This window comes from Anolis carolinensis, chromosome 1, assembly GCF_035594765.1.
Source record: "Anolis carolinensis isolate JA03-04 chromosome 1, rAnoCar3.1.pri, whole genome shotgun sequence".
Classification (NCBI taxonomy): domain Eukaryota; kingdom Metazoa; phylum Chordata; class Lepidosauria; order Squamata; family Dactyloidae; genus Anolis; species Anolis carolinensis.
In genome coordinates, this window is record NC_085841.1 from 89,840,773 (window position 1) to 89,853,707 (window position 12,935).

General features: G+C 46.1%; 1 protein-coding gene across 1 annotated transcript in view; it reads left to right on the top strand.

Annotated features, from left to right (window-relative positions):
* themis (thymocyte selection associated) overlaps window positions 1–12,935 on the top strand; it is a 124,479-nt gene that overhangs the window by 25,757 nt on the left and 85,787 nt on the right. Inside the window, exon 2 of the mRNA XM_008118971.3 lies at window positions 339–497. Coding sequence (XP_008117178.2) covers window positions 339–497 — 159 coding nt within the window. The remainder of the gene's footprint in view (window positions 1–338; window positions 498–12,935) is intronic.

Sequence of the window (12,935 nt, forward strand, 5' to 3'; positions counted from 1 at the left end):
ATGGATAGATCATCTTTCTAGCTGCAACTTCGGACACTAGTAAAGGGATCGATTTCCCATTGGAGATTACATTGCTGCTGTCAGGCCAAGTTCTCTATGTCTGAGTGTCTCTTTCTTTCCACTGCCTTATGTGGACAATAATTCTTGAAGTGAAATAGGAAGAAATATATGTTTTGGTTTCTGCTTTTCTCCCTTGAACTGTGATTACAGTCAGCAACAGTGCTTCCTCACTATCTGGAAAAGGGTCATCAAAGAATTAATGAGAGAGCAATCTTTACAGAAGAATTTGCTGTTAACATCTCTAAAACAACTTCATTTTTCTTTGTGGTCTCCTTTAGATTCGGTGCATGAAAGACATAACCACGAATGCTGCTTGTCAACAGGAGACCTGATTAAAATTGTTGGATTGAAAGTAACAAAGCTCCTTGCAACTAATAGTGAAAATGATGATGCCAGCCCATGTTCAACAGCAGTTGAGTTGCCACTGAATTTTCCAGGTATACTATGGATCTTTTTTTCTTTAGATAACAGAACAAGATAAACCAATGAAAATAATGTAGAATATTCCTGAAATGCTTTTACAGTGTGTCTGAGTATCTTATCTCTCATCCTGGAGGTAATATGTAGCCGTCATGACTAATGTTCCTTCATAGACCAACCTGAATAGGTTCAATTCTATTTAAAACTACAACACAGTGGTCATCACTACATTTATCTTTGGCAGCAAGTTCCAAATATTAATAATGTGTATTTTGTTTTATCTCACCTTGGTCTTCCATTTTCAGTTTCATTCAATGAACTCAGATATTTTCCTTTTGTCCCCAGATTTCCAGAATTGCAAATAATGAGACACTGAAAATCATTCACAGCTGGAACTCTTTTGTCTTTACTGTGTTCATCTTGGTACCTTTGGCTGCCCTTTATCTTTGGATGCCTTTGAATGCCAATTTTTAAAAGCTCAGATAAGGATTTAAGTTACGGCAATGCTAGAAATTTGGTGACTGAAGAAACATAACATGGAGAGGAGGTGGATTCTTATAGGGGAGCAATGCCCACACCCTCCTCTCTGCAGTAGATATACCTAGATTATAGTTTTAGAGCAGTGGTTCTCTACCTGTGGGTAGATGTTTTGGCCTACAACTCCCAGAAATCCTAACACCTGGTAAACTGGCTGGGATTTCTGGAGTTGTAGGCCAAAACACCTGGGGAGCCAAAAGTTGAGAACCACTGGTTTAGAGAAAGAAAAACCCTTTTCTTTTACTTTTCTCATGTTGTGCATAGCTTTATCCTCCCCTGTTGAATATCCACTTACAACTGTTCCAAGTTTCAAACATGATAATTTTTTTTTCTCACAAAGGGTTGCTCATCCTTTTGATTATATTCACTGTATTTTTTCTTTCCAACTCTACAATATTCTTTTTACGATATGTTAAATAGAATTGTACATACCCTGTTTCCCCTAAAATAAGACATCCCCAGAAAATAAGACCTAGTAGAGGTTTTGCTGAATTGCTAAATATAAGGCCTCCCCCGAAAGAAAGACCTAGCAAAGTTTTTGTTTGGAAGCAGGCTCGCCGAACAGAACACCAGAGCATGCGGGATGGTAAATGTACGTACCATAGAGTGTTGTATATGGAAATATTGGTAGTAACAAGAACTTCTTGATAGGATTCAGTTTGTCTGGTTATGCTGGTTTGTAATGACAACTAATGTACAGTATATAATAAATGTTCATTTTTTTGTTCAACAATAAATGTGAATACTTCTTCATGGAAAAATAAGACGTCCCCTGAAAATAAGACCTAGCGCATCTTTGAGAGCAAAAATTAATATAAGACACTGTCTTATTTTCGGGGAAACACGGTAGTATTCTAAATGTGACCGTCAACATGGAATAGTGGTTTGGATGTTGACTGTCACTCCAGGAAACTGGAGTTCAAGGTTTCACTCAGCCATGGAAATCCACTAATCTGCAGGTGTTATCAGAGAAATTTCCTAAAAATGAACTATAAGAATACAGTAGAGTCTCACTTATCCAACACTCACTTATCCAACGTTCTGGATTATCCAACACATTTTTGTAGTCAATGTTTTCAATACATCATGATATTTTGGTGCTAAATACAGTAATTACAACATAGCATTAATGCGTAATGAACTACTTTTTCTGTCAAATTTGTTGTATAACATGATGTTTTGGTGCTTAATTTGTAAAATCATAACATAATTTGATGTTTAATAGGCTTTTTCTTAATCTCTCCTTATTATCCAAAATATTTGCTTATCCAACATTCTGCCGGCCTGTTTATGTTGGATAAGTGAGACTCTACTGTATTATCATTTGCTTTCAACCTTGGGATTAGGTAATGTTCAAGAAAAAGTGAAACCGTGGTGTAGTGATTTGAGTATTTAATAACTGAAGACCAGGTTTCAGTTGGTTTCGATTTCCCACTCAGCCATGACAACCCACTGGGTAACCTTGGGTGATTCACAAAATCTCAGTCGCAGAAAACCCTGTGCATGACATTCACACTTTGATTTTACCTCCCTGGGCAAAAAGAAAGCATCAGCAATGAAAAAGATCTGGGAGGTGATAATATCACATCCTACATTTTGTGCATTTTGAGGAGGAAAAAATATATAACACCATTGCTTTTCATAGCAGCATTGCTACTACAATGTGTAGTTGCAGCCATAGTATCTTGTAGGCTTGCTCAAATAATTCGATTTTCCCGTTACCCGTTATTAATTCGTTATTTTCGTTTGTTTTGAAGCAATATAGAACCTTGGTTGTCCACACGTCTGGATATCGCGGTTTCGAATCGCGAGAGGCCGTTTTTTCTTATTTCTTTGTTTTTTTCGTTAAGAAAAAAAAGCTTTTGCAAATCACCCAAACTCCTTTCCTTTTGCCCCTCAGCCAATGGGAGGCTCAGCCAATGGGAGGGGGCAAGGGGGAAGGAGGCCGAGGAGGAGGAGGAAGACGGAGGGGGGAAATGGCCGCTGCCGCCGCCTCGCCTCAGTTCAGGCCTGGAGAGACCGAGAGGGGCCCGGCGGTGAGGAGGAAGAGGCCCGGGATGCGAGGGGGTGTGGGCCAGGCCCGTCCTCGGCTGCTCCCAGGGGCCCAGATTCGCACCCTCCCTCCCCCCAATACAGGTCTCCAGTCCATACCACGCTACATGAACTTGAATGGATACTGTGGTTGTGTTGTGTCGAAAGCTTTCATGGCCGGGATCACACTGTTGTGGTATGTATTCCGGGCTCTATGGCCATGTGCCAGAAGCATTCTCTCCTGACGTTTCACCCACATCTGTGGCAGACATAGAGGTTTTGACGTCTGTGCGAAGCTAGGCAAGTGGGGTTTATATATCTGTGGAAGGTCCAGGGTGGGAGAAAGAACTCTTGTCTGTGGGAGGCAAGTGTGAATGTTGCAATTGGTCACCTTGATTAGCATTGAATAGCCTTGCAGCTTCAAAGCCTGGCTGCTTCCTACCTGGGGGAATCCTTTGTTGGGAGGTATTAGCTGGCCCTGACTGTTTCCTGTCTGGAATTCCCATTTTCTGGGTGTTTCTGGGAAGGTAATGGCACTCCATGTAGTCATGCCGGCCACATGACCTTGGAGGTGTCTATGGACAACACTGGCTCTTGGGCTTAGAAATGGAGATGAGCACCAACCCCCAGAGTCAGACATGACTGAACTTAACGTCAAGGGATACCTTTACCTTTACCTACACACACACACACACACACACACACACACACAAAAGCAGGGACTATATATATATATATACACAATATATATCACACACACACCAATTTAACAAAGTTTCAGCCACAAAAACAAAGTTTCTGAAGTAGAACAATGACTTTCACAGTAAAGACAACCCAATTTAACAGGAAATAAGACTTTCAAACCAGGAACAGATTTCTGCAATTATTAAAAATGGTTTATTATAAAAGCTATGAAAATTTGCCAAAAATCAGAGGATAAGGGAAACGTTCCACATTTTGGTGAGCTATCAGTGTTAAATGTGTTCTACCACTGTACCAAGTTTGAAGAAGATCACTCAAAAAATGAGGGCGGGAGAGCCCCCTAAGTCCCCCCCCTTCGGGCTGTTTTTGGGCCACCGCGCATGCGCGTCCGCCATTAACGTATTAATTTAGAAAATAATGAATTTTCGTTAATTTCGAAAAATTTTGGGGGCCAAATTCGTTATTAGCAACAAAAACGAAAAACTGCCCCCTCTAGTTTTGAAACGAGTTTAGAATCAAATTTTTCATGGATCGATCAAGCCTAGTATCTTGAGTAGAGAGATATTTTAGCACTGTTGAGTCACATGTTACAATTTAATCACATCACTACATGAAAGCTGGCTGCTCACTTCTAGAAATGTCTCCTTGAATCTTCCTCTAGGAGAGAAAAACCCTACCCAAATGTACATATTTTTTCTTTTCAGTACAGTTCTAACAAAACAATTCCAATGGGTATGATTAACATGGAAATAAAAATGCCCTTTAGGCATTGCTGTTGCAGAAGCTCCTGTATCTTGTAATATTTCAAAGTTGCAATTAGAGCTCAGTAACCAGATGCCGCTACTGCCTAAAGACAAACTTCATGTGTCTAGGAGGGTGACTATCCATCATACCCACATTCGTCTTTGTTTTTCTATGCCTCTGATAGATCTGCCTATGCAAATTAATACATTGCCTATTAAAGGTTGATTAATGTGAATGGTTGGGCTAACTGCTAATGCGCCAGCATTGTCCCATGCTGTTTGGTGATTCCACGAAGTCATATTTGTGAATTTTAACACTGCCTGAGTCTAAAATTGGAAGAAACTGGATCAATACTTCTCTAGAAGGCCCTTTCACACTGCATATAACACTACAAATTCTGTTTAAACTGCCATGCATGCAGCCTATGGAATTCTGGGGTTAGTTGTTTGGTGAGGTACTGGAGCAGTGCTATCAAACTTGGGGTCCTCTAGATGTTTTTGGACTTCAGGTCCCAGAATTCCTTGTTATTGGATAAGCTGGCAAGGGCTTCAAGGAGTCTGAAACATGTAGAGGGCCACAAGTTTACACCTCTGTAATAGAGCTCTTTGGTTCAGAATTCTAAATGCCCCCTCTAAACTGCAAATCCCAGGACTCTATAGGATGGAGCGAAGATAATTAAAGTGGGATCATAATGCTGCAAGTGTGTAGTGAGAAAGGGCCTTTCAGTACCTGCCCACCCCCAATGCCTCTTATCACAGTGCTTTTTCTGTCTTATAGTTCAGGACTGGCCCCAGAGCAATCAGACTAGCAATACAACCAATGCACAGAATAGTCGCATCCAGCCATTAATCTCTGTCCACAAAACAGAGGATTTATCCTGAAGTTCCAGAGTGATCCTATAGCTGCATTAGCCCAATTCACAGTCCATGACACCAACAGACCACTGCTGCATCACCGCTAGTAAGCAGATCCCAAACAGATGTTTGCTGGCAATATCACATTTCTGGAGATGTTATTTCGGGCATCAAGCCATGTGATCAGAAAGGTAACATTATCAGAAAGTCTCTGAGAGGAAATTGCTTGTTGGTATCCAAAATGCTTAGGGATACTCCTGGGCTGAACTGGAGTAGCTCCTGGGCCCTTCATATGAGATTTATATTGAAGGTAGAGATGCAGCCGTCATGGAGTGCATGGAATGAGAAAAAACAAACTGTAGCACATCCTAGCAGGGAAACCCATTCTTTCTAACAATTCAAAGTTTAAGCACATGAACAGAACAAGATGGAAGTATTTGAGAGATGTCAGTCCCATTGAAATCACCCATATCTGTTTTTATATCAGAAAAAAGAAAAAAGATTACATTTTCAAAACCTATTAGCTGCATTCTCACATTCACAGTTTTAAAAATAGCCTAAGGATCTTTACAAATTACTTACTTAGGTGATCCCTTGAGCCCGAGGATGATGGCCTTCCAAGTGTAGTGTCTTGGCAGTGGATGCGTAGGTGGCTGTGGAGACCTATTCTTAACCCGTATGTTCTTCTGCAGTGAAGACATTGGTTTCCAGACAGAAGGCGGTCCTGGTCAGGGTTGGCTTGATGTGCCTTCCTCTTGGCACATTTCTCCCTTAAGCCCTCCATTCATGCCTTTTCGAATTCTGCAGCACTGCTGGTCACAGCTGAGCTCTAATTAGAGTGCTCAAGGGCCAGAGCTTCCCAGTTCTCAATATCTATGCAACAGTTTTTAAGGTTGGCTTTAAGCCCATCTTTAAATCTCTTTACAAATATATGGAAGCCGGCAAGAGTACAACATTATATGCAGACTGAATAAAATTGACAATTTATTCAGTCACAGTGTAATTTGTAGCCGATCAGGACTTGGCTTTTCCAAAGTAAAGTTGACTCTTGTTTATCTTAGGCCATGTTCTTAGCCAGATACAGATTGTGAATATCCAGCAGCACTAAAGAGGAAGAAGAATGTGCTGGACCAGTCTCTTCTTCTGTTGCTAGTTCCATCCCTCTCTATGCAAGTCTCCTCTACCATTGAGAAGCTCTCCATATTCGCATACTAGGCTTGCTCAAATAATTCGATTTCCCCGTTACCCGTTATTAATTCGTTATTTTCGTTTGTTTTGAAGCAATATACGGCCTTGATTGTCCACACGTCTGGATATCGCGGTTTCGAACCGCGACTGGCCATTTTTAGTTATGTCGTCGTTTTTTTTCGTTTTTTAAAAAAGCTTTTGCAAATCACCCAAACTTGTTTAAGTGCACTGGGGCAACCTAGCGTGTTGTTTGCACCTTGTGGCCAATCAGAGAGCATGTTTAACCAGGGGGGGGGGGGGCTGGTAGGACGTCCTGAATGAAAAGAGCGAGCACGGAGCCTCGTGGCTCATTTGCACCGGGAATCTGGAGAGGGTGGAAGGGAGATTCTGGGCAGGCAGGCAGGCAGGCAGGCAGGCAAGATTGCTGTGTCACAGCTTCCTTGGCTGTGTCTGAGCTAAAGCTAGGCTACAGAAGACCGGGAGAAAAGGTTGGGTGGGTGAGTTTGGGTGGTGTGGGTTTGGAAACTGTTGGGTGTTTCTTTTTTAATTTTTTGCAAAGGGCCTATGGGTGTTTTTTTCCTCACGAGATTGGCGTTTTCCATTTTCCCACCCGGCCAGCAATTTTTCTGCAGCACCATTTTTTCTGTTGCAGGCGGGGTGGGCTTTCTTCTTTCTTTTTTCAACGCAAAAGGGGTTTTGGAAACAAGGGAGCCTGATTTGGCCCTTGCCTGCTCAAGCAGGGCTGTTTGTCTGTGCCAGGGACGCTGTCTGTGAATCAAAAGCCAAGTTTGGCCAAAGGATTGCAGCTCCCATAATCTCAAATACACCTCCTTTTGGGGAAACTAGGGAGCCTGATTTGGCCCTTGCCAGCTCAAGCAGGGCTGTTTGTCTGTGCCAGGGACGCTGTCTGTGAATCAAAAGCCAAGTTTGGCCAAAGGATTGCAGCTCCCATAATCTCAAATACACCTCCTTTTGGGGAAACTAGGGAGCCTGATTTGGCCCTTGCCAGCTCAAGCAGGGCTGTTTGTCTGTGCCAGGGACGCTGTCTGTGAATCAAAAGCCAAGTTTGGCCCAAGGATCGCAGCTCCCATAATCTCAAATACACCTCCTTTTGGGGAAACAAGGGAGCCTGATTTGGCCCTTGCCTGCTCAAGCAGGGCTGTTTGTCTGTGCCAGGGACGCTGTCTGTGAATCTAAAGCCAAGTTTGGCCAAAGGATTGCAGCTCCCATAATCTCAAATACACCTCCTTTTGGGGAAACAAGGGAGCCTGATTTGGCCTTTGCCAGCTCAAGCAGGGCTGTTTGTCTGTGCCAGGGACGCTGTCTGTGAATCAAAAGCCAAGTTTGGCCCAAGGATCGCACCTCCCATAATCTCAAATACACCTCCTTTTGGGGAAACAAGGGAGCCTGATTTGGCCCTTGCCTGCTCAAGCAGGGCTGTGTTTGTCTGTGCCAGGGACGCTGTCTGTGAATCTAAAGCCAAGTTTGGCCCAAGGATCGCACCTCCCATAATCTCAAATACACCTCCTTTTGGGGAAACTAGGGAGCCTGATTTGGCCCTTGCCTGCTCAAGCAGGGCTGTGTTTGTCTGTGCCAGGGACGCTGTCTGTGAATCTAAAGCCAAGTTTGGCCCAAGGATCGCACCTCCCATAATCTCAAATACACCTCCTTTTGGGGAAACTAGGGAGCCTGATTTGGCCCTTGCCTGCTCAAGCAGGGCTGTTTGTCTGTGCCAGGGACGCTGTCTGTGAATCTAAAGCCAAGTTTGGCCCAAGGATCGCACCTCCCATAATCTCAAATACACCTCCTTTTGGGGAAACTAGGGAGCCTGATTTGGCCCTTGCCTGCTCAAGCAGGGCTGTTTGTCTGTGCCAGGGACGCTGTCTGTGAATCAAAAGCCAAGTTTGGCCCAAGGATCGCAGCTCCCATAATCTCAAATACACCTCCTTTTGGGGAAACAAGGGAGCCTGATTTGGCCTTTGCCAGCTCAAGCAGGGCTGTTTGTCTGTGCCAGGGACGCTGTCTGTGAATCAAAAGCCAAGTTTGGCCCAAGGATCGCACCTCCCATAATCTCAAATACACCTCCTTTTGGGGAAACAAGGGAGCCTGATTTGGCCCTTGCCTGCTCAAGCAGGGCTGTGTTTGTCTGTGCCAGGGACGCTGTCTGTGAATCTAAAGCCAAGTTTGGCCCAAGGATCGCACCTCCCATAATCTCAAATACACCTCCTTTTGGGGAAACTAGGGAGCCTGATTTGGCCCTTGCCTGCTCAAGCAGGGCTGTGTTTGTCTGTGCCAGGGACGCTGTCTGTGAATCTAAAGCCAAGTTTGGCCCAAGGATCGCACCTCCCATAATCTCAAATACACCTCCTTTTGGGGAAACTAGGGAGCCTGATTTGGCCCTTGCCTGCTCAAGCAGGGCTGTTTGTCTGTGCCAGGGACGCTGTCTGTGAATCTAAAGCCAAGTTTGGCCCAAGGATCGCACCTCCCATAATCTCAAATACACCTCCTTTTGGGGAAACTAGGGAGCCTGATTTGGCCCTTGCCTGCTCAAGCAGGGCTGTTTGTCTGTGCCAGGGACGCTGTCTGTGAATCAAAAGCCAAGTTTGGCCAAAGGATTGCAGCTCCCATAATCTCAAATACACCTCCTTTTGGGGAAACAAGGGAGCCTTATTTGGCCCTTGCCTGCTCAAGCAGGGCTGTGTTTGTCTGTGCCAGGGACGCTGTCTGTGAATCAAAAGCCAAGTTTGGCCAAAGGATTGCAGCTCCCATAATCTCAAATACACCTCCTTTTGGGGAAACTAGGGAGCCTGATTTGGCCCTTGCCAGCTCAAGCAGGGCTGTTTGTCTGTGCCAGGGACGCTGTCTGTGAATCTAAAGCCAAGTTTGGCCCAAGGATTGCACCTCCCATACTCCTTTGTAGAACTGGAAAGTACAGGTATCCCTTTGTAAACTACTAAAAATAACTAAAACTGTTATAGACGGTTTTGCGGCAGTTAATAGACCCTGAACAGAACACGTTGCCAATCAAGAAACAACAAATATTTTCCAACAGTTACACAACACCTTTCCATCCTCCCTTCTGTCTCCTGAAAACACTCCCGTTATCATGAAGCGTTCAGCTGTACGCGGGTCTGGGGGAGCAAGTCCTGCTAGTGGTAAAGCAACAGCCAGGACACTGTGGGGGGCCAAAAAAGTTAGGGTAGGTCCCATCCGTCTGGAACGCCGAACTATGGGAGTGGGTGGACTTGATGAAGAAGCTGGCTGTTCGAATGCAGAAAGTTCACAGCCCTCCACCAGTTGTTGTATGGAGCTGAGACCACAGTACGATCAATGGAACATACAGGTGTTGCAGTCCTGGAACTACAAGTGGTGGATTGTGAGGATATAGATAACCCCACCCCTCCACCCGCTACTGACAGTGAGGAGGAGGTAAAGGAGGTTGTACCATTAAACAAAAAACCTTCTCTAGCGGACGAAAGGGTGCCCACGACTCCTATCTCTGTGGGCGTCGCCACAGTGGCTGTGGGGAGGCCAAGGTCATATATTTGGGACCATTTCCATGTTCACTCTGAGAGTGCTACTTTGGCAGTTTGTAGACACTGTGGGGCAAATATCAGCAGAGGCAGAGATCTGAGACATCTTGCGACCTCGGGGTTGAGCTCTCACATGAAGCGACACCATCCCTCCGTTTCAGTAGGAGGGGGAACTGCAAGCCCTTCCAGTGGCAGCCTTAGCACACAAAGTTCTCCTGGTGAAGATGGTGGAAGGCAGACACAGTCCACCCTGGAGGATTGGGCCACTCCATTACCCAGGAAGAAAACGGGGGAAACATTACTCACACCCCAGCAGATAACCCAAAGTGTGGGAGAGATGATTGCCCTAGATCACCATCCCTTCCGCCTGGTTGAACAAGAAGGCTTCGTACGCCTTATGAAAAGACTGTGCCCCCGCTACAAAATCCCCTCCCGTCACACCTTTTCCAGAAAAGTTATTCCCGGATTGTACGAGGGCTGTAAGGAACGCATTATCCAGATGTTGCGTAGCGCCATGGGAGGACACATCCATTTTACCTCTGACATTTGGTCAAGCTTGGGAGGAGGCCATTCCTACCTCTCTCTCACGGCACATTGGTGGGAGAAGGAAGGCAGTATGGATACATCCCATCGTTGGGCACTCCTCGCATTGGAGGTAGTTGATCGTGATCACAAGGCAGAGACCATCTGCAGCTACCTGGAAAACATGATGGGGGAGTGGATGCAGTGTAGGCCGGAAGAAATGAGGAGGGGCTTTATGGTGACTGACGCTGGGAAAAATATGATCAAAGCGGTCGAAAGTGCCGGGTTTCAGAATGTGTCCTGCATGGCCCATTTGCTTCACAATACCGTCAAGGAAGGTTTAAAGAGCCCGGAAGAGCAGCCAGCCAGCACCGCAAACATCGCCCTGCTGATCGAGCGCTGTAGAAAGATCGCGGGCTACTTCCACAGGAGCATCAAGGCAGCCCGGCAGCTGAGAGACAGGCAGAGCCTTGAAGGCCTCCCGCAGCACAAGCTGCTCCAGGACGTCTCAACTCGGTGGAATTCAACCTTTAAAATGCTTGAACGCATGGTCGAGCAGCAGAAGGCGGTACACGGCATCTCCCTCACATTGGTTGCGCCTGTTAGCAAGCTTGTTCCAAATAAGCAAGAGTGGGACACCATCTCCAAGCTAGTAGACGTACTAAAGCCATTCAAACATGCCACTGAGACCCTTTCGGAATCAAAAGCCCTTCTTAGCCAGGCAGTGCCCATGGTCTTGAGGCTAAGGAGGCACCTAGAAAGGCTTGGGGCCGGTCGAACACTGGACTCCCTGGCTGGACCGCTGACACCGCCGGCCCAGGAGGTGGTGAGGAGGTTGTCCTTTGCTGTACGGAAACGCCTTGAGCCACTTCTTTCCAGCAAGGTCAATATGCTGGCGGCCTTGTGTGATCCACGGCTAAAGTACAACGTCTGCCCAAAAGACTTTACCGTGTGGAAGGCCCAACTAGTTAACCTTGTGAGGGAGGTCTTTGCTGCCAGGGTCGAGGAAACGGGCACAGCGGCCCCTCTTCCGGAAATGCCTGTCACCCTCAGCACTAGCGCTAGTGGCGAGACTGAAAGTCCCGGGGAGCCGGTAGTGGGTTGCCGTAGGGATACGGATCTCCAGCCGCGACCAGGAAACGTTTTTTTTTGCAGAGACGGTGGCCATACTTTCCTGCTCTGAAGAATCCTCTTTGCTGGCTTCTGCTCAAAAGGTAGACTCGGCCGAATGCTCGGTCAACAGGTACTTTGAGGAGCCTCCTGAGATAATTTCTTGTGATCCATTGGCCTATTGGGCTTCACGTGAACACATGTGGCCGGATCTGTCACACGTAGCCCGCCAGTTCCTCAGCTGTCCTCCCACCAGCGTGCAGAGCGAAAGGGTCTTCAGCCTAGCGGGAGATGTAGTCACGCCCCACCGCAGCTTGCTGGACCCGCAAACAGTTGAGAAACTGGTTTTCCTGAAGGCCAACCTTCCCGTGTTGAATTTCCCAGATTTGGATTTTGACACCGACGGCTCCTAGAGCAACAGTTCTCCTCCTTTAAGCAGCTCTGCTTCAGAGCAACTTTGGCTAATTTTGTGTGTGGCCGGGGGGGGGGGGGGTTGCCCCTTTGGACTCTGTCCAACAACTCTCTCCTCTAACCTACAATGCTTTCCTCTCCCTTTGCCCTGTCTTTCTCGTCTTTATCATCACTCACCGTTGCCCACTGTCGTTTTTGGGTTCATCAATCTCAAGGGGCCGTTTCCCGAATCATTGAATCATGGAATCATAGAAAAGTAGAGTTGGAATAGAACTCATGGGCCATCGAGTTCTCCCCCAACTAAGACGCAGGACGTTTCATTCAAAGCATCCCCGACAGATGGCCATCTAGCCTATGCTTAAAAGCTTCAAAAGAAGGAGCCTCCAACACGGTCCGGGGAAGACAGTTCCACTGCCAAACAGCCATCACAGTGAGGAAGTTCTTCCAGATGTACAGGTGGAATCTCCATTCCTGTTGTTTGAAGCCACTGCTCCGTCCCGTTGTCTTCAGGGCTGCAGAAAATAAGCTTGCTCCCTCCTCCCTATGACTTCCTCTCACATATTTGTTCATGGCAATGATGTCTCCTATCAGCCTTCTCTTCTGCATGCTAAAACATGCCCAGCTCTTAAACCCTCTCCTCATACTGCTTGTTCTCCAGACCCTTATTCATTTTAGTCGAACTCCTCTTGACACTTTCAAGCTTGTCAACATCTCCATTTATCTGCGGTGCCCAAAGTTGGACTCAGTATTCCAGGTGTGGTCTGACCTAGGCAGAGTAGAGGGGGAGCATGACTGCCTTGGATCTATTGATGCAGGCCTAAAG